We start from the raw sequence: 20,852 nt of genomic DNA on the forward strand, positions 1-20,852 counted from the left end.
TTAGTTTTATTGCATTACTTAAACAGTATGAGTATTTTGGATGTTATAGATGACCAATGACAGAAGAGACAGTGTGAGAAAATATGTATCTTTATTGTTAAGTCCTGCTTCTCTTTGAGCTCTGAGTCAGTGGAAAAATGAGGCTTCAAAGACCTAAACGATCCCTGAAATGGGTCTAACATGGTTTTACGTCACAAAACACTAAAAACATAGTAGAATAATAATATAAAATACAAAGTGCATTTAGTTGCATATATGTGTCAGACTTGGTTTGTTTTTTTAACCTGAGTCTTCTTGCTCACATGATCACTGCGAGTCTCTTAGCAAATGTGTTCATGTTTATATTAAAAGACTGAATGAAAGATAGTTAAAAACAAAAAAATCTTTTTGGTCCAGTTGGATCCATTCAAATTGTCATCACACATAGAGTCTTCAGAATCAGAAATACCCAGAGGGAAGTTATTTCAGTACTTAAATTTTTTCTTACTTAAGTGAGTTTGTTAGTTAAGAGTCTTATTAGGTTTTGTTGATGACCCAGTCGATCCATCCGACGTAGTTTCTGACCTTGGTGTAGACACCAGGGTAGTAAGCGTAGGCGCAGCCGATGCCCCAGGATACAATGCCCTCAAATCTACCGTTACAAACAAGAGGTCCTCCTGAGTCACCCTGAAAGGAAAAAAAGAAAAAGTTTTTGTTAGGGAAGTGTGACACATTTTAACAGCTTGACAGAAATCTGAATTTTGTTTCCCAGCTGATCATAGCTGAAAATGTGTGTTTGTTTTCTTACAAAACTGTTGGAATAAAAATCTTTTCAAAGCTGCAATACCCAAATGACTATGAATAATGTGAATGGGCTTGCTTGTACTAATGAATCAAGAGAGAGTCATCACCTGAGTCTGCAGTTTCCCAAGCATTTTCTTTTTCTAGAATTTTGAATCATTTTTTTGGGGGGGGGTTCTGGACAACAACTAAACTCTTATCAACCTTGTGTCCGGCAACAGCGGGCAGCTGTTTTCACACACACAAAAAACCTCACACACTACGCGGCCCAAAGAACACACAAAACAAACAAACTTGTGAGTAGGTGGTAAAGATAGTGGAGCATTTAGCAGCCGAAGAGCCAGATTACAAGCAGAGTGAATATTGGGTTTAAAGCTACATACTGTAATTCAAGTGGTCAGAGATAAAAAAAACAACAACAAAAAACTAGACTTTCTGATTCTGTTTTCAGGCTTTAGAACATCTTGCCTGTGATGAGAGACTTTGGCCAATCACAGGTCATTTCAGTGAGAGGGCGTCCCTGATTGCCGTTCTACAAATGCAAGTGCATATCCCTTCAGATGAAAGGAAGTCTTGTATAAACCAGACCACACTATGCTTTAGTGCCAACGCCAGCGCTGGAGAAAGTGAAAGTGAAAGCCTGATTCAATGGCAGAAAATCCTCACATGTGTGAACGTGTACCAGCTCCATACAGAGCTTTGGGCTTATTATGTCTGCTCCCATGACGCTCATAACATAGAGTGGCATGATGATAAATGGTAGGGAATAACTTTTGAGCTGAGACTGTGGTCTGTGTGTGTATGCATGTGTAAGGTACTAGTCATATAAGCTGAGTATGTCAGAGCCCTCTTGGAGAAACCTCTTGGAGTGTTGCTGAGGAAGTCAAAAAGTATGGACAATCCTCTCATCTCGCTGTTAAACACCATCAAACCTGCCTTTGAGGACTGCACGAGGTACACAGAGCACTCTCTGGGTGTCTTTGAGAACACAAGAGACAGTAAGAGGGGACCGGGGTCTTGATGAAGCACACACTGTGGAAAGTAGAGCCCTACAAGGCATTGCATGGCACTGCTTCTGCTGCTCTACTTGTTCTCTGGTTGGAGGAGTTTAGTGGAGTGATTTTGCATTGCTGTCAATCTATTTCAGAATAATAAGAAGTTCCAATCCTGTGTTTTGAATTTTGGTGGTGGGGCTGGTAGGACAATAATAAAATGTTACATTAGGCTCTTAAGCTCTCATCTGTCATCACATGTTTTAAACTTTGGTTCAGTTTTCCATTACATTACCTGGAGGTATTTGATTAGTCGAAAAAAAATGTCTACCTCTTCAACACACACACACACACACACACATACACACACACACACAGACACACACACACACACACACATATATACATATAGGCACACTTACACACAATCTTTGTGCCTCACCTGACAGGAGTCTTTCCCACCGAAGAAAGAGCCTGCACAGATCATGTTTTCTGTGATCCTGAAGTAGTAGTAGTACCAGCAGTTGGGAAAGAAGTCCACATTAACAGATCTCAACACAGGTGACACACTGTAGCTGTAGAGTGAGGTCACACCCCAGCCGCTGACTGTGCACGGGGTGAGGGAGGCCAAGGGTGGTGCATCACGTTCTGGAAAAAGTGCCACCTGGACTTTGTCATTGAGGATAGCTGGACGGTCCAGCTGACCCACAGAGAAGAGAACCCTCAGTCAGTCAATATAAAAAGCTAATACTGAAGATTGTACATTTTATATTTACATTGCAAACAAATACCTCCTGGTGGTTGTGAAATGGCCTACTTTACTGTCTATGCTATTTATTAACAACTAACAAAGGCAGCATAATAACACTGTATAAAACAAAATACAATGAAAACCATGCCAACCACCACCAGCTCAGCAGTGCCTGAGCAGATCAGCTCAGCTTTCAGCTCTCCCCTTATTTAGTCTGTAGCTCAACCCCTGAATGCTGATACTCTAAATACATTTAGCTGACAAATGTTGACAATGCTGTATATTTAGGATTTTGAATCCAGGACTTTTACTTGTAACAGAGTATTTTTTTTCTACCTTGTTCTAATGGTTCTTCTACTTAAGAATCCTAAACCTGTGTGTGTATTGTGTAAAATGCAGGATTCTGATTTTTTTTTTTTTTTATTTGGCCCATGCTAACGACTAAAAATCAGAATAGGTCTGTATGTTTTAAAAAAAAAGTTCTCTTGTAAGTGCCCCAAATGTATAAAAATGCAGCGCTACCCCTTTAAGTTGAATTATTTGGTAAGCATTGGCAATAAAATGGCATAACATGACACATATGTAAGAAGGGTCCCTTGAGAAGCAGGTCATGTGTGATGACATGACAGACAAAGTATCAGTAACCTAACCTGTCTTAAAATGGTTTCCATTCACAATATTAATCACAGGATGTATATCCAATTAATATCTGTATCAAAGCACAACCCTGTATCGTCCTTTACCTTAAGCAGCATGATATCATTGTCAAACGACCAGTGTTGGTACTGGTAGTGCCTGATGACTGCGGAGACACTGAACACCTGCTCGTGGCCCTCATTCTTTTGGAGGTTGTGCTCACTCAGAACCACTTTGATCATGTGTTGCCTGAGCACAGAAAAACGCAAAGGAGAAAGGAGAGCTTATGTACTAGACATCAGACAACTTTTTTTTTTTGTCTATACAACTTTCATATTCAAATGCAAGGGGCAACTTCATGGATCTGGGCCTTGGTGTGGGTGCCAAATGCATAACACTGTAGTAACTTACGGTCTCCAGCAGTGGGCAGCACTCAACACCCACTGCGGGTGGATGAGGGTGCCTCCACAGAAGTGGTAATTCATGAATTGGAGGGAGGCTTGATACTTGATGGTGTAAGGGTTTACCTCTTCACCTCCGATGATTCTGGACCCATACACACCTTAGAGCCGAAGAGGGGATTAGACACAAAATATTGAATTCTTGAAAGAAGTTGGAGCTGGAATTACTTGATGTTTAAAAGTTAGACAGTATGTACTCACTTGTTAGGTTTACAAGCAGAAGGAGCAGTGAGAGGTGACAGGATGAAGGCATCTTAGAAACTACCAAAAGAAAAAAAGAAAAAATCTTACTTTATATTTAAAGATATTCTATATCACCAACCACGATAACCAAAAGCAGTAGATGACAAAATTCAAAAGTGACTTACATCTACAATCATTTAGTAACATAAATATATTAATAAATATATAACTTCTGCACAAATGGTGGTTTTCTTTAGTGCTGACACGCCACACCCAATGTCAAGACATTATTCTTAAATTTAGAACTTTTGGTTATAGTGGTTGGTAATACGGGGTTGAATATGTAAGAGCGGAAGATTTAGAAGTCCGTTTTCATGCAGTATTAAAGAACTTCTTTGAGTGTTTTACATTTTATAATTACAGAGCATAGTTTTCATTTAAGTATAAAGGTGAGGGACATGTCATCTGTTATTTTTAACTAGTTGCGTATTTCAATCGATTTCTTTAAATCCAAACAAATATCAAACTCTAATTCATTCTCTGCCTCAGTCCCACAGCTAACTGACAGCAATAAATAATCAAATTTAAATCCATTTGATACAAACCTGTCTCACCTTATCAAGTCAAGTAAGAAAACAGTTTAAGTCCAACATCCACACACTGGCACACACACTCTCATACTCATACCGGGATACACAATAATGCCTGAGAACTCTCAGGCCCCATTTATACTGTAACCATGCCTGTCACTCTCATTGTTCCGCCTTATTGTCCTCCATATATCTAAGTGTTACACTCTGCTTTCACACACGGAAAGCAGAATGTGACCTAGTACGACACAAAAAAAATAAACCACCCAAAAAAACAGCAGTCTTCCCTTTCATTTACGCCTCTCTTTCTAAGGGCTTTGTCCTCACCGATTCAGTCTTTTGTCCTGTAATGGAGACAAAGTGAACCTTTACGGAGATGAAACCCAACAAGCCAGAGCAATGATAGTATATACTTCTCAGACATGTTGGTGTACTTAATGATGTTACAGCTGGCAGGGGGGAAAAAAGCTCATGCGATGTCTGAGTATGATATGTTTGTCCTCTTGTGCACTATAAACCTGAGACGTAGCAGGACATAACATTTATTCCCGACTCGGACAAGGAAGTTTTTTCGTTAATCCTATTGAATTGGGAATTTGTGGCTGGATAATGTCTCCTTTTTTACTTTGGTCTTGTCTTAGGCTCAACAGAAAACAATCAAAACAAGTGTTACTAGTCCTTCCCTCTCTTCTACCAGCTTTTTCCATTTCTAGTTACTCTCTTTTAGGTTCCCAGCTGGGGTTTTTTCCTACTCTGCGTTCCCACACAAAGGGGCTTTTGGTTTGTAACTCATAGCCTCCATACAGTCTACACTCCCTGAGGTGTTATTCCAACTGTTAGGGTGAAAGGTGATAGCGTTCTCCGCTTTCCTTCAGGTAAGCAGAGAGATAACAAACAGGATGCCTTTGTGTATGTGTGTGTGTGTGTGTGTGCGTGCGTGCATGTGTTTGCATGTGAGAGAAAAATATATAGTGACGCAGATATAGACATAATAGTGGTTCGTCTGAGAGGAGCATGTGTCACTGAAATGCACACAGAGACTTTTCTGACCTACTCAGACTTTTCTGTTGATATTAAAAGCGTGAATTAAATGATCCACTTATTCAATGTTTCTATCATATACAGAGGGTGTTGAGAGTTTCTATTGACAAAGCCAACTAAGCACATAGTCAGAAAGTCTTAGTATTTTTAGTTCTTAGTATTTCTGCCTCTACTTCAAAAGAATTAAGGTGAATGGAATATAATTTATGGTGCTCAAAACAGCACTGGACAATATTTAATTTCATATGCTTTTATTGGTACACAGTATAACCGGTAAAACAAAATTATACATAATGCAAAAAACAACCAGCTAAAAACATATTAAAGTTCAGTATTTCCATAAAGCAATTTTGATTTCTCACAGTGATTGAACACATTCAGTACAATAATGTGATATTAAAGATGTAGATATCTTTTATCTCGATATTTTTTTCTCTGATGGTTGACAAATTTTAAAAATCACCACAAAATATATCATTATGTCACTGACATTTTGGAAATTAGGCTTATTTACTTTCTTGAGTGTAAGAAGAGAAGATAAAAACTAGCTTAATGAACTTAATTAACTTAATTTTAGTCCGTTAAGTAACATCAGTTTAGAAAATTATTATTTTAGCTTAACATAAAGACTGGAGGCATGGGGACACACGCCTAGTTCTGTAGGTTAATAAGAACCAACACCTTTAAAGCTAATCAACATATGATATTGATCTTATCTTATTCCTAGGTCTTGAATATCCCGATTACTCTGGATCAAAGACTTTTCTGTCAACATGTTTCATGGCATGGATAAATAACAGGCATAATATCCAGGCCACAAATTATGAATCTATCAAAATTTCATCTATCATCTGACCACTCTGTGAGAAAACATGTTGGTTGAAGAGACACTTTAAAAAGGTCTTCATGCTGTGAAGACTGACTTCAGATTAAATATATACTGTATATATATATATATATATATACTGTATATACATGTAAATTCTATAAATATCTGCATGAATCATGTTTATATTATTTAAAAAATGTTTGAAGTTGATTGTCTGTGAAGAGAGTGTTGGTCCAGGAAACACCTGACAGTGGGAGGCCGCACAAAGCTGTCTCTCCCATTCTACTGGGTGAAGCATCAATTATTCAGCTCGCTCTAAATGTGGGACAAGAGGAGGTCAGGCGAGATTCTCCTCCCATGCTGTGGATGATGCTGACTTGCCAGAAGGCTGATGATGGTAATGATGGTGATGATGATGATGATGATGATGATGATGATGATGATGATGATGATCAGGCTGATGTAATGAGTAATTGCAGACACGGATTCAATAATGACTGATGATTCATACTCATACAGAGCACAGTTGTGTGGCTCAGCTGCATAGAATCAACCTCTGTGTTGTCTTGACTCAGATGTGAATCTCCACACAGCTACAAAACAAACCCATGCGCGCGCACACACACACACACACACACACACACACACACACACACACACACACACACACACACACACACACACACACACACACACACGCACACACAGTAGGCTATTGAAACATTTCAGCACGGATAAGCCTGGATGATGACACAGACAGAGCGTGCTGATACAGTATAGATGAACCTGCTCGCACAGTACCCTGTGTTGCCATAGCAACAATGTAAGGCCTTTCGACAAGTCAGGAGGGTCAGGAGAAAGAGTTGTGATGGTGCTGGGATGGCGGGGGGTGCAGGGAAGTTTTTGAAGGTGAACTTTGTTGATCTCTTTCCTTTTCAATCAATGCTACCCTGTTGGAACCTGGTGCTGCGTGTCATGGTGAAAGATGAAATTAAAAACTTTTTTTTTCCCAGTGGAAACTCGAGGACAAAGGTTGATGTGACTGACCCTTTTCCTCGTCCAGAGAAAAGTGGATGCCGAGGCTGGGCCAACAGACAGGGACAGAGGATACTGATTGTCTGGTTGAGCTGCTGGTATGTTGTAGGATAACAGCTTGAAAACCTCCACAGCTATGATGAGCCTACCCATGTGTTTAGCTTGGATGCTACTTGACCTAATGACAGTCCACAGTGAGTATGTTTGTAGTGTTTTTCAATGTTTTGATTTTTTTTTGTTAAATGTTGGATTCTGTCTGTCTGATTTTTTTTGTTTAAAGCTTTTACCTGTTTTAAGAGATATTTTGCCATTTTGGGAAATATGCATGTGAATTTTCTTGCTGAGAGTTGGATAAGAAGATCAATATCACTCTCATGTTTGTGTGGAAAATAAGAAGCTACATCTAGCAGCTTGTTTGCTGGAAACAGCAGGTTGTGCTCAATTAAAAGGTAACAAAAATTGTCTCCATCATCACTTCTAAAGCTCACAAATTAACAAGTTATATCTTTTTTTGCTTAATTCATACAAGTAAAAAGACAATTCTTCTTCAAATTTAAAGGCTATTTCAGCTGGGAGCAATAACGTCCTGAAGTGTATGCCACTTTAACTATTGTAGCACACAACCTCCTACTGAATTGTTGTTTTGTGTTTGTACAGATTCAAACTAATGAGATTTTGGGCAAGGCAAAGAATTTTGCAAAATGTCAAACAATTCCTTTAAATGACTTTCCTCTACTTTACAGGGCCAGTAATTTAATTGTTTTACATTACATTGGGTTACTCCTCAACAGGTGTCGATCAAACACACAAAAAATTCCACCATTCAACCAACTGTAGAGACAAGTATTACCAGGAAGTAGTCTTAATAGTAGTCTAGTTTAACTGTATAGTCTACTGCTCCCATCACGTTTCCTACTGTATAATCTGAAGCCAGTGTACAGTAGATGAGCTATTGCATAAGGCAGACAGGGAGAAACCCACTCTAATGTTTCAAAGCCCAAAGTGAGTTGGTGACACTAGAAGGTCAGGTTATATTGGATTACTTTCATTATGTGGTGGCCTCCCAGGTGACAGAAAACCACTAATTGTTAGACTGGGTCAATGGGCTTGAGGGGGGGATTAAGAGGCCCTCACTCTTTATGTTTCTCTTTTGTATACTGAAGGTTCTCTATGGTTTACAAGACAGACGTTTTAAGCGTGATTGAAATCCTGCCTGGGGAGCTGTTACTATATATGCAGGATGTTTTGGCTATTAGGGGTTTCGACGAAAGCTCGAATGAAAACTGCGTCAGTTCTTGAACAGTTGTGCCATGTTTTTACATAGGTTTGATTTTGTGTCCACGAGTCAGAATTGAAGAAGCTTTTCTTCAAGGATCTTCTGTCCTTTTACCTATCTTTTCTAGATATCCTTTGACCTCACTTCATCTTCACAACAATATTAAACAACTATAAAACTTATCTAAACTAAATCTTCCACTGCTCCTTTCCACACCTTATCTTGTCTATATTTTTGTTTCCATACAGGCCATGTACACATGCAGGGCCGTATAGTAGGTGGTCATACCGCTGCACCAAACTCCATCAAATACATTGTGTCACTGCAGAGCACGAGGGGCCAACACTTCTGCGGTGGATCATTGGTTCACAGATACTGGGTGGTGACTGCAGCGCACTGTAACATTGGGTAAGAATGATCAATAGGAAAATAGATGGGGTGAAAGCTGTTCGTCACAGAGGGGATAAAGAGGCACAGCGTCTGTTTATTCACATCAAAAAATAAATATCCACAGATAATCAGAAATGTTGGTGTGCTACTCCACTTCCCATTTTGACATGGAAAAGGTGTAGGGGTTTCCTAAACTGTTCAACCACCCAACAAGCAATTCTAATGAAGCACAAGATGCATGGTAAACATGATACCTGCTAAACACACACTAGCATTCCACTGTACCTAATGACAGCCTCACAGAGCTGCTAGCAGTGCTGTCGACTCTCAGTCTAGTGCTATAACGTTTGGTTTTATTAACCTAAATCTAATTGGTAAAAAGAAGGATCGTCAAGCAAGAATTATGTTTTCATGCCTCCTGAATATGTTTCTTTTACTTTCTTCCTCATAAATCTAAAATGTAACCTGACAGTTTACATTTACATTTAGTCATTTAGCTGGCGCTTTTATCCAAAGCGACTTACAGAGAAGGGAACAATCAAGGTATAGTGCGATAAGAAAGTGTGAGTGCAGCATTAAGTGCTGTGACAATTCTTAAAGGGGTAGATTTATCATATCCAGTTGTTGGTGGTCCAGTTGTTGGAGAGGAGGTACTCTCTGAGGAGCTGGGTCTTCGGGAGGTCTTTAAAGGCAGAGTGGGACGCTCCTGTTCTGGTAGGAACTGGTAGTGCTTTTCACCAACGATGAACAACAGACAAGAAAAGTCTGGATTGCCTTGAACAAACAGGTGGCAGAGCCAGGCGGTCGTGAGGTAACATATGCCTGTATAAGGGCGTTCAAGTAGGTGGGTGCAGAACTGGAGACAACTTTATCTGCGAGCATTAGCGATTTAAATTTGAATTTAATGTGGGCTGCAACAGGTAGCCAGTGGAGTTCGATGAGCAGCGGGGTGACATGTGACCTTTTGGGTTGTGTTGGTGCGCCGCCGCGTTCTGGATCATCTGAAGAGGTTTCACTGTGCAGGCTGGGAGACCCATCAGGACCCATCAGTCATCTAGTCTTGAGATGACCACAGCTTGTGTCAGGAGTTGAATAGCATGTTGAGTTAGGTATGGCCTGATTTTTCTGATTTTGTAAAATGCAAAGCAGCATGACCGGGCAACTGAGGCAACATGATTGGAGAAGGGTAGTTGGTCATCAATCATAATCCTAATCATAATAAGTTTTTCACTACCCTGGTGGGGGCAAGACACAGGGAGTCAATTCTGATGCTGATGTCATGGTGTATTGTAGGTTTGGCTGGAAGGACCAGAAGTTTAGTTTTTGAGAGATTCAGCTGGAGGTGATGTGCCTTCATCCATGTTGAGATATCTGAGAGGAAATCAGAGCCTTGAGGTAGCGCCCTGTCGGGTAGGATTCAAACCAAGAAAGAGCTGAACCAGAGATGCCCATGCAGAAGGTAAAGATCAAACTGTTTGAAACATAATGACATTTTTCTGGCATTCTTTGAGTGAACTCTGTAGAGGTCACTGTGTAGAAGCTAACTTGGCATGATTTTATATTGTGCGCAGATGGTACCAACAGATGCCTAAAAGCAAACCCATTCCACGGGTAGGTAACGTCAAAACGATGCCACTTGATCATTATGTAAAGTAAAGCTGTATACAGGCCACACGGAAGTCAAACAGCACACAGATGCGGTTGAACTAGCTGACCTTGGAACATCATCAGAGTGTAAGTGTGTGTGTTTGAAGTGTGATCTTGTCTGGATCCAGGAAATTGGCTGTATTTCTGTTATACTGTCCCAGCCCTGCCTGCACACAGTAAGCCATTGTTCCCTGGTAAACGCTTCTGGCTTTGTGGTGACCCGAGTGCTGTGACTTTGAACCCTGGTCATGATTTGTCATGTTGTCACTCCCACCTTCCCTGCTTATTGATGAAGTGTTCAACTCAACTTGGATACTAAAATTGAATATGATCAAAATGGCTCAAATTCATAATGGTGAAAATACGTCGTGCTGATTTTGTCTCATCAGTAATGCTGAAATCTCAAGGAGGTGATTTATTTGGTGCTATTTTTGTTAATAATTGTGATGTAAAATGGAAATGTGTTGTCTTTTAGGGCAGAGCACATGATGATCGTGGCGGGCGACTATATTGTGAATACCTTTGAGGGTACTGAACAGTACGCCAAACCCCACAGGCTGGTCACCCACCCCCTCTACAACAGGAGCACAAACAATGCTGACATCATGCTCATTAAGGTACAGCAGACACAGTGCTTTGAGATTTAGCCACATAGCAATGTAGTTATTGTAACTTTCTATTTCTATTTTCTATTCTAGGTTGTTTCATAAATTTGGATATAGTCTTTCGTTGAAGGAAAAAAGCTTGCTTTATGTGCTTTGTTATATTATTTCACATACCTAAGATGCCCTGAACTTTCTCAACCCCAGACTCATTAATTCTCCTCCATCATCTCATCACTTATTGTGTAAACACACGGAAACAAGAAAGTATCACTTTCTCATTGTATGGTGCACAATGGATTTTGTCTACACTTTGATGTCATGTATGCAAGTGATAATTATACAGCTATTGTCCAGAGAATATCAAGAGGATTATCACTGTTCATATGAAGAGGTGGGACTCTAATCTGTGTAACTATATATCAGTGAAAAGAAACGTATCACATCATGTATATTATCTAAATGACTCACCTAGATAATATTAATGACAGGTGTGGCCACAAAGAAAGCAACTCAGCAAGCAAAGTATTGTATTAAAATATTTCAATATAAAAATATATTTTTGAAAAACATATATACATATATTTTATGTTCTTATGGAGTCTATTTATATATTTGGTCACTTGGGAGCAGTGGAAAAAACTATAAACACAACATTTACACATTATCAACTAAAGTTGATATTGATGTAATTATGTACATTTTACCAGGGAGTCGCCTATTTAAACACCCAGCAGACACAGAGCAACATTTTCATTCTTCCACACTTTCCACGCCAGCCATCCCTGAAACAGTTTGCTTTGAGGCACGATGCATTACCCTGCTTGAAAGAGGCCACTACCATCAGGGAATACCATTTCCATGAAACAATGAATGGTCTGCAACAATGCTTAAGTAGGTGCTACATGTCAAAGTAACATCCACATCAATGGCAGGACTCAAGGTTTTCACTGCACAAAGCATCATACTACCTCCGTTGGCTTGCCTTTTTTCCATAGTGCATCCTGGTGCCATGTACAGGTACTCGACCATCCATGTGATAGAAAGAAAACATGATTAATCAGACTAGGCCACATTCTTCCATTGCATGTTCACATGCCTTTGCTTGGCGGTTTCAGCAGTCGACAGGGGTCAGCATGAGCATCCTGACTGGTCTGCAGCTACACAGCCCCATGCACAATCAAGTGCAATGCAATTGCAATCTACAAGAACCAATAATTTGAGCTACAGTAGATCATCTGTTGCAGATCCTTCACTCCCCACATGCATCAATGAGCCTTGGTCACCCTTGCCCATTTTTCTGTTTCTAGCACATCAACACTGAAGTCAAAATATTCACTTGCTGCCTTATATATTCCACCCACTGATAGGCCCCATGATGACCGTCATCAGTGTTACTGACTTCGCCTGTCAGTGGTCATAATGTTATGGCTGACTAGTGTATGAACAATCAAGATAATATATAGTTTGATTTTTCATTCTGTTTCTTTTGTCCAGTTGCGAGCCCCCATGGTGCTGAACAAATATGTGTCACTGGCGCCTCTCCCCAGGCAGGGGACAGGAGTGGTCGAAGGCTTGGTGTGTCGGGTCTCTGGGTGGGGCTACAACAGTCTGGGTGTTGGCCAGGCCCCCTTCACCCTAAGAACAGTCACAGTGCCCATAGTTTCAACTGCAAGGTGCAACAGCAGCGAGTCCTTTAATGGAAACATCACAGCAAACATGATTTGTGCTGGCTACAGGACTGGAGGAAAAGATGCATGCAAGGTACAAGTGGACAAACACTGTTATACCTATAGCTATATTAACAGCACTAAGGTAAGTGGGTGTTGCACTTAATGGCTGTCCAATCTGCCCCCATTGTGACAAATCATTTCATCTGATCTTTGAAAAGCTAATAAATTCATTTTGAAATACAAAATTCTCCAAGGTACTGGCCTTGGTTCCCACTGTATATCAAATAGCACAGGGTCATCTTTTCATCAGCTCGCATTAAAGCAAAACAATAACACAGTTTTGAACCGCTCATCCCCCTGACAGTATGAAGATCCAGTTCATCATGTCACTGTTTTTCAAATACACGCTTTTATTAAACAGACGTGGCAGTACACCCTCAGGAATTATATTAGTTATGATAGTTACAGAAGAGATAGAAATGCAACCCTGAAATAGCATCAGGACTAAAAAACACTGCTGTCATTCTAAAGTAATTCGTAGCTACAGACAACAGCATGCACGGATTTGGTTATTTGTAACATGGTTCTGCCCCAACCTTTAGTGTGAGAGGAAAATTACATGAAATTCAATGTGTGATATACCAGTAGGCTATATTTTGCCTTAGGTAAAGAGCTGAATGACTAATTAAAATGTGCTATATTTAACCCTGCAGTAGGCAACTTTGTGTGTTGGCATTTCCAAGTAGCAGCAAGAGATTGTGGTGAATCCAACTATCCTGTGAGAGGACAGTTTTATTTCCCCCTGTGAGTCTTTTTTATGTATTTCAGATTTTTTACTGTGGCACATACAATAAGACTTTATCACATTTAAATGGACATATGGGGTATAGATATTTCGACTGCACATGTGCTTTCAGTAAGGGTAAAAATCCACATATAGGCCAATGTGGTTTATTACACATGAAACAGCATTTCACATCACATGTACAGATGCTTATGTGGTTTTTGAAACATTTGAAACATAAATTTCAGATAGGGTGTTTTTTTGTGAGGTATTGTCTGATTTCACAGCCTCTAATTTGAAAGCAAGCTCAGATTTACCATTTCACTCTTAAATGTCTTGCCTGATCTACAGTTAAGACGTGATTTAACTTTGCTGGGACATCTAAAGTGAATGCTTCTGGAAACCGTTGCCTTCAAAGGGAAAATGAGACAGAAATCATTTGTGTTTTCATTGTGACAGGACAACTAATGAAAGGAGGGGCGTGTCTTTATAGGGTGACTCTGGAGGGCCCCTGGTGTGTGGGGGCCATGTCTATGGGGTGGTCTCCTGGGGAAACGGCTGTGGTGATGCCAAGTTTCCAGGAGTCTACACGGCTGTGTCCAAATTTCGTCGATGGATAGACCAAACCATCTACCGATCATACCAGCGCTGTACCAAATACTGAAGAAGATACTGACAAAACTGAAATCACGAAAGCAACAATTTACATCTGAAAAGTGTAAAATGTTTGTGCTGGCATGAATCAAAGGTGGTTCTGTAGAAAATATGCAGAACTTCTACTGAATCACTGATAATATTTATAACACCAGTATAACAGTGATGAATCTTGTATCTGCTACATTTGATACTTTATAAGCCTGTATGTAATTCCAGAGAACTTGTATAAAAAATACCCTTTTATGGAAATAAATATTCAAATTCAGAGAGTGTGGAGCTGTTTCAGAGTTGTGAAAGTGAATGTGAATGTGAGTGAATGTCTGGAGTCAGTTTTGAATATTTGTGTTTTTAGCTGTGTAGTCATTTGTTTATTTTGTCAGAACTGAACCACAGACACGCAGGCTTGAAGTAGAAAAGTATTATATTATATAATAATAATAGGGATATTTACTTAGTCATTAATGTTACAAAGAAAACAAGTTTCAAGACTAGTTGAAATAAATACCAGCCACAGCATGACATAAGCACACCTGTGAATAATACAGTAATTTCAAGTCAAACTCTTAGAAAAAAAGACAAAAAAAAAAAAAGGTCAGGTCACTGACTGTGCTCGTGTTACTTGTCACTTGTGGCTGCTGTGCAAAAATGACATAGTCTGGCCTTAAAGGACCAGCATATATAAAATTTGGTGCCATTAGATGTGTAGTTGCGGATTGCAATCCACTCAGTTCACCCTACCCCACCCTAAGTGTGAAGGAGAAACTACGGTGCCTGCAAAATATGCCCAATCTAGAGCCAGCGTTTGGTCTGTATGTACTGAGTTGCTGTAGAAGCATGATGGTCCAAAATGGCAGACTCTGTGGAAGAGGTCTGTCTAAAATTGAAAAGAAAAAAAGGCTCATTCGAAGATAACAAAAACATAATTCTTATTTTCAGGTGATTATACACCGAAATGAAAACATAGTTATTGTTGTGGAGAAATTGCTGGAATCAATGGTCAGTGGTGAGGTCAGGTGGGAAGAAAGTGTTCAGGAGCCTCTGATGTCTTATGCTGTAGTATTTATTGGAACTTGATCAAGGAGAATTAGAGACACTCTCATAGTTTATCAGAAGTGCCTGAGTCGGTCTCACATTCTGCCGAACTCATGCTGATGGTCAGACTTTAAACCCAAGATAACACCACAGATACTACAGCAAGCTTTCTATTATGTCTAAGAAGGCAGCAATAGGTCTCTTCGACTCTGGCCACAACAGTGTTGAGATAGACTGGCACCTACTGTTCCCAGTCAAAGCCAAACAATTAATACTGCTGAGGACCTCAAGGCCCACACATGACCTCGTGGAACCTAGGGACAGAAAATTCTATAACAGTTATGAGTATTATATTCCATTTCTGTCATATTGTGTAAAAAGAGCCCCCTAAATCATACACTTTAGACCCTTAAACAAACAGGGTTGTCTTCGGTTTCTTTTTTCTTGTATTGCTTCTCGTTTTCTATCCCATAGCTATCTTATCTTTTCTTCTTTTCCTGTTAAGTGACACTACAGAGTTTCTATCTCAGAGCAAACGGTTAGTTTTTTAATATGTTAAAGTTAATATTTTCTTCTGCATGTCTGATGTCTAGTGTGGGCAGGTTCGTTACCACTTATTAATGAGTTAAAATGATCAATACAGGAGCAGATTCTGATGACATTGTTGTGAAGCTGAAAGAGCTGTTATTGAGATGTTCTAATATGAAAGGTGAGCCTCTGATAAAATCATGCCTTCTGGAAGTCCATGGGGAATAGGTGTGTCATGACTGCACCTCCTCTATGAATAGTTGACAGTATTTTAAAGTTGCTGCAGGCTCATATATCACCTTTCATCGCATTGTTTGTGTACTGATATTTAGTCAAGTTCCTCTGAGAAAGGATAGTCTATGTCTGATTTAATACCCGTCTAATAATCCATGTCCTTGACTATATCTATTTTTCAAGATCTTTTTGTGTTGGCTGATAGACAACAGTGAGCTAAGCCTAATGAAAAAAAAATTGTTTTAAACTAAAACCATTCCAGGGAGGCTTTATTTAAGCAAACCAACTTTCACCAGCCCTGATCTCGTAACTGTACACCTAGTGTGACAACAAAACACCAAATGTTCTCTAACTCCTATCATATTTGAGGGCATTATTAATGCATCTATTATGAATCAGCAGCTTATACATGGAAATGTGAGCTCATTTTAGGAATTCATGTAATCCCTTTGCATTGTGTGTGTGTGTGTGTGTGTGTGTGTGTGTGTGTGTGTGTGTGTGTGTGTGTGTGTGTGCTCTAAAGATTAAACTGTATTTAAAACAAAACCCATATCTAAGATGTTTTAAGAAGTTCTGGATACTTTACCACGTAAAACCTGGAACATCATCAAAACTGGAACATGGACTCTTTCGGGTTTTCCTCAGCAAAAAAAAAGAAAAACTGCTTTCTGGAGCAACTGCCTGATCCCCAGATGTGACATATTCAGCCTCCATCATCTACCTTAACACTGATGTTATAGGTCTCAAGAAATTGCGATGAAAACAGGCGAAAATAGCGCAGGCCCTTAGTATTGAACTGGAATTGCGCCATGGGGGCCAAAAGTCATATTTCAGCCTATGAAAACACTGCCATCCTCTGGCGAGGTCTGACTCCGTGGACACAATACTCAAAGGAACAACAACCCAAGAACAAATAAAACGCAAATTTTGCAAAATACTGTAAAACAGTTTGTAAGAATTGACATCCCTAACCCGTCGAGTGGTGGCGCGTAAAGGACGCCCCCCTCCCCTCCGCAAACATCTGTATTGGTTCATATTCGTGTGCCATCTTTAAATATAAGATCGCCATTTGTTTGATTGCATCTACATCCTGGAGAGTGAAGCATTGGTATAACACGACTCCAACTGGAAGCTTCTCTGGGCTGCACCAGAAAAACCCCCCGTACAGCTCCCTCGCCAGGTCTCCCCGGGATCCGTGTTTTGCATCGCTCCTCAATTTGCATTTCTTCCTCAGATTTTCCGTGCGACGGGTTCAGCCGCTCGAAACCAGCGGGCGCACCACGGCTCTATTGTACGTGCGCCTCCATTTCCAAAGCAATACGCACAGAGAAGAGACCTCTGGAAATTTGAAATAATGTTGCCGAAGCTCCACCAGCGAGGAAACTGAGGACATTTTTGATTTACTTGTTATTTCTGTTGCGTACCTACGGACACAGACACACGTGTCTGCGGGGTAAACAGAAAGGGCTTGATCGTGTCAGCAGATAGCATTGTGTGTCCCCCCCCTTTCATTCCCAATTTTGTTTGTTACACACGGCTGAGTTCAAGCTTGGCGACGAGCTATACATTTCAGTTCGTGCGCCTTGGTGATTAAGACGCATTTGGAGATGTCGGAAGTGCTACCTTTCAACGAAGAAAAAATGAGTCATTATGGAAATGAGGGCGACGAGGGACACCTTTCCTTCACCTGTCGTCTTCAAGACACCAACAACTTCTTCAGTGGCTCACAGAATAAACGTCCGCCGAAACTCGGACAAATAGGCAGGAGCAAACGGGGTAATTATATAATTGAGGCGTTTTCTTTTTGCATGGTTATGTGTTGAATGCGCACATAGGTGTTGGAGTGGATTACAATTAAGGATGACTGTGTGTAGCCACATAGGCAACACCTTTACCGTGACATGGTCTTCAGTGGAGTGTGAGATGATCTATTGTTTGCATGCGTGTGGGATGTATGGGTTTGTTTTAAAAATATTCTATTCGCATTGCAACACAAGTTGGATGCGCAGTGCGTGCTGTTAAATGCCTTGTGAATGCTGCTCAAACACAGTTGTGCTGGATGTCTCCTCCCCAGTGAATGCTTGGAATGATTGAGATTTCTATGCTGTGCAATTATGATTTCTGTGCTTGCATGATCAATTCAAGCTGCTTTTTTGCATTCCTGATGACACCCATGAGATGATCCTTTTGAAAAATTGAGGCTCACATACATACATGCACGCACGGACACACAGTAACTGAACTTACAGTAGTGCACAGACACTACATGGATAAACAGGCAGACATGTAAGGACTGCACCTGTAGGTGCATAGCAAGAAGACACAGAATTTCAGACATGAATATTCATAAATGCGCGCACACACACACACTCACAAAACCATGCTCCTGGTTATCTCTTTCTCTTTTTGCATATGCTTACTCCCATGCATACACACACCACATTTACTCATACAGCGCACAGCTAATGGTTCTGGGCTTTAATGTCAGTCAGTCTGTGGTGAATTTTCAAGACGCCACACCAAGATGAGCCCCCCCTCATTAACTCTCTCTCCCCTGTCATCCACAGTTGTGATTGAGGATGAGAATGGCGACAACGAAGCACTGAAAAATGGAACAGAGAAGACCCCGGCAGAGGCTTAGAGCGTTCGGCTCACCAACCCCCCCAAAAGACACTCTTGAAATTTTTTATGGCGATATTTACCAGTTTTAATCCAAAGACACTGTATATAAGCACTTTCTCTCATGTGGCAGCAAGCAGCACTTCCACGCCCTCCTCTCCCAGTCGGTCATGGCCATCTGGGTGACACACACTGGCAGGGGCGGGAGATGGCAGCAAAGGAGACCCCCAGGTGGACCCCCCCCTCTCTAACACACACACACACACACATACATACAGATACACTCACACAAACAAAACACACCCTCGATTACAGGGTTTCGCCATAAATCCAAAAGCGGGAGAAGACTACAAGGGGGGTGGGGGGTGGAGGAAGGAGGCGATGCTGTCGAAATGCAGAAATCAGGGACAGGATACAGAAATAAATCTGATATTAAAAACTAAAGCACATACTTCTCCTATAGCTTATCAATCAAACCTATGGTACCATTCTTTCTGCTCTTCATTTTGATTGAGGGCAAATGAATAACAGAGTTTGTAAATATGGAAAGGGTAGCCCATATTTTCTTGCACAAAGTGGGAAGCAGTAAACCAGTTTGTTCTCTGTGTTGAAGACTTTATTTATTGATCCTTTGGAATATGTCTTTTGCAGTGACTTAAGGCCCGAGGGAGTGTTCTTTTGTATGTCGAGAAAACTTTGAGTGAATGAGAGTGACACTTTTTTTTTTTTCACTTAACAAATCTTGATGTTGCCTGAGTGTTTTTTGTTACCATACTTTGCAGCTAACGAGTCATTTATATACAGTGTACCTCCCACCTGTTTGTAAGCTTCCCAGGCTTTCACCTGGATTGGTTGATACTGTAACTTGACTGTACACACCCTATTGATAAACTATTTATATTGCATTGTGCATTATCGTGTGTGCCAAATCTCATGAGGGATATACTGTACCGGACAACTTGTTCTTTTTTTTTGTGCTTTATACAGACATACAGTTCAGTTGTTTTGTTGGGTTGTTGCCATTTTTTAGAGCTCTTTCTTAAAACACTGAAATACCAACTCATGCATGGCAAATATGAAATCATGCATGCATGGCAGAAGTTCTGAAACTCTTGTGTATTCTTGAAGCACCTCGTATACAGCTTTGAATGACAAACCTCGAGAAACAGTCTTAATTCTGCGTTGTACTGTACGATTCACACTGATTTGTACAGTGGCCTAATATCTTGTAATAAAGATTATGACAAAGTAATATTTACCGTTTAGTGTTGATTGTGGTTTACAATACGGAATGATATACTCGATGTTGCTTTTTTTTGTTTTTTTAAACTGTTTTAAAACTGTAGCACAAAAACTCAAAAGTCTAGTTTTGTACCAGAAAGATAAAGACAAATAGCAAATAGCTTGGCTGACTTCTGGATATGTTCTCTGTACAGTTTCTCCTGTTGTTATTGGATTGCCTATCTGGCATGCCAAGGAAGGTCAAGTCAGCATTTTCCACTGTGAGAAAGTAGTATCCCATTCCTTGGAAAGATCAAATGTGGAAAGAGACAAAAATGGGAAGAAAAATGAGCAATTAATCCCATCAAGAATTTGACGTCCACACCTCCTGATTTGTTTTAAAGGAGAGTGGAGACACTCAGCTCGGACAAGTGCGCAACAGACTCCGATCTAATAAAGTGCTACAGTATTACAAATGATTCTGTGGGGGAAATGTACACCACTCCTTCCCAATGCAATAAATGTCTGTTTGCATCTAAAATCTCAGCTCCTCTCTTTAATCAAGTCGTCCCTTTAACTCCTTTGCCAGAGATGTAAATGGTGCAAGGCCGCCGAGGCATGAGGAACACTGATGAGACGTGACATTTCCAACTCTGCTGTGGTGACTAAATGATTCATGTTGTGTGACGAGCCTCTGTCAGCATACAGCAGCTTAAACCCAGGCTGCCAGGATGTGTGCCGGGAACACATACATGCAGCACACACACATACAGAGGCACACACATGTCTGTTTCAGCTCCAACTGCAGGCGAGACTAACATATTGCGATTCTCTCTCCTTCCCCAGTCTTGACAGACATGAAAGGGGCTGCCTGGGTTGGGTACCATGGTA

General features: G+C 40.4%; 3 protein-coding genes across 3 annotated transcripts; 2 read left to right on the top strand and 1 right to left on the bottom strand.

Annotated features, from left to right (window-relative positions):
* Positions 1–438: 438 nt before the first annotated feature.
* LOC104938995 (trypsin-3) lies at positions 439–5,162 on the bottom strand. Its single transcript, XM_010755498.3, has 6 exons — positions 4,418–5,162; positions 3,822–3,881; positions 3,571–3,721; positions 3,267–3,408; positions 2,215–2,472; positions 439–666 (listed from the first exon to the last, which is right to left on the bottom strand). The coding sequence occupies exons 2-6, from the start codon at positions 3,871–3,873 to the stop codon at positions 517–519; spliced, it is 753 nt and encodes a 250-aa protein (XP_010753800.2). The 5' UTR covers positions 3,874–3,881; positions 4,418–5,162; the 3' UTR covers positions 439–516.
* A 1,327-nt stretch (positions 5,163–6,489) lies between these two features.
* On the top strand, positions 6,490–14,555 carry LOC104938900 (trypsin). The gene is made up of 6 exons (XM_027279033.1): positions 6,490–7,172; positions 7,277–7,492; positions 8,823–8,982; positions 11,087–11,228; positions 12,711–12,977; positions 14,164–14,555. The coding sequence occupies exons 2-6, from the start codon at positions 7,435–7,437 to the stop codon at positions 14,332–14,334; spliced, it is 798 nt and encodes a 265-aa protein (XP_027134834.1). The 5' UTR covers positions 6,490–7,172; positions 7,277–7,434; the 3' UTR covers positions 14,335–14,555.
* Positions 14,556–17,191: 2,636 nt separating this feature from the next.
* camk2n1a (calcium/calmodulin dependent protein kinase II inhibitor 1a) lies at positions 17,192–19,871 on the top strand. Its single transcript, XM_010755288.3, has 2 exons — positions 17,192–17,897; positions 18,689–19,871. Exons 1-2 carry the CDS (start codon positions 17,729–17,731, stop codon positions 18,760–18,762), a joined length of 243 nt encoding a protein of 80 aa, XP_010753590.1. The 5' UTR covers positions 17,192–17,728; the 3' UTR covers positions 18,763–19,871.
* The last annotated feature ends 981 nt before the right edge of the window (positions 19,872–20,852 follow it).

This window comes from Larimichthys crocea, chromosome VI (assembly GCF_000972845.2).
Source record: "Larimichthys crocea isolate SSNF chromosome VI, L_crocea_2.0, whole genome shotgun sequence".
Taxonomy (NCBI): Eukaryota; Metazoa; Chordata; class Actinopteri; family Sciaenidae; genus Larimichthys; species Larimichthys crocea.

Coding starts and splice junctions, on each gene's coding strand:
- LOC104938995 (XM_010755498.3), bottom strand. CDS start 3,873: ATGCCTTCATCCTGTCACCTCTCACTGCTCCTTCTGCTTGTAAACCTA. Junction 3,722..3,821: donor TCTGCTTGTAAACCTAACAA/GTGAGTACATAC, acceptor TTCGGCTCTAAG/GTGTGTATGGGTCCAGAATC. Junction 667..2,214: donor GTGGGAAAGACTCCTGTCAG/GTGAGGCACAAA, acceptor TTTTCCTTTCAG/GGTGACTCAGGAGGACCTCT.
- LOC104938900 (XM_027279033.1), top strand. CDS start 7,435: ATGATGAGCCTACCCATGTGTTTAGCTTGGATGCTACTTGACCTAATG. Junction 7,493..8,822: donor TGACCTAATGACAGTCCACA/GTGAGTATGTTT, acceptor GTTTCCATACAG/GCCATGTACACATGCAGGGC. Junction 12,978..14,163: donor GAGGAAAAGATGCATGCAAG/GTACAAGTGGAC, acceptor GTGTCTTTATAG/GGTGACTCTGGAGGGCCCCT.
- camk2n1a (XM_010755288.3), top strand. CDS start 17,729: ATGTCGGAAGTGCTACCTTTCAACGAAGAAAAAATGAGTCATTATGGA. Junction 17,898..18,688: donor AATAGGCAGGAGCAAACGGG/GTAATTATATAA, acceptor TGTCATCCACAG/TTGTGATTGAGGATGAGAAT.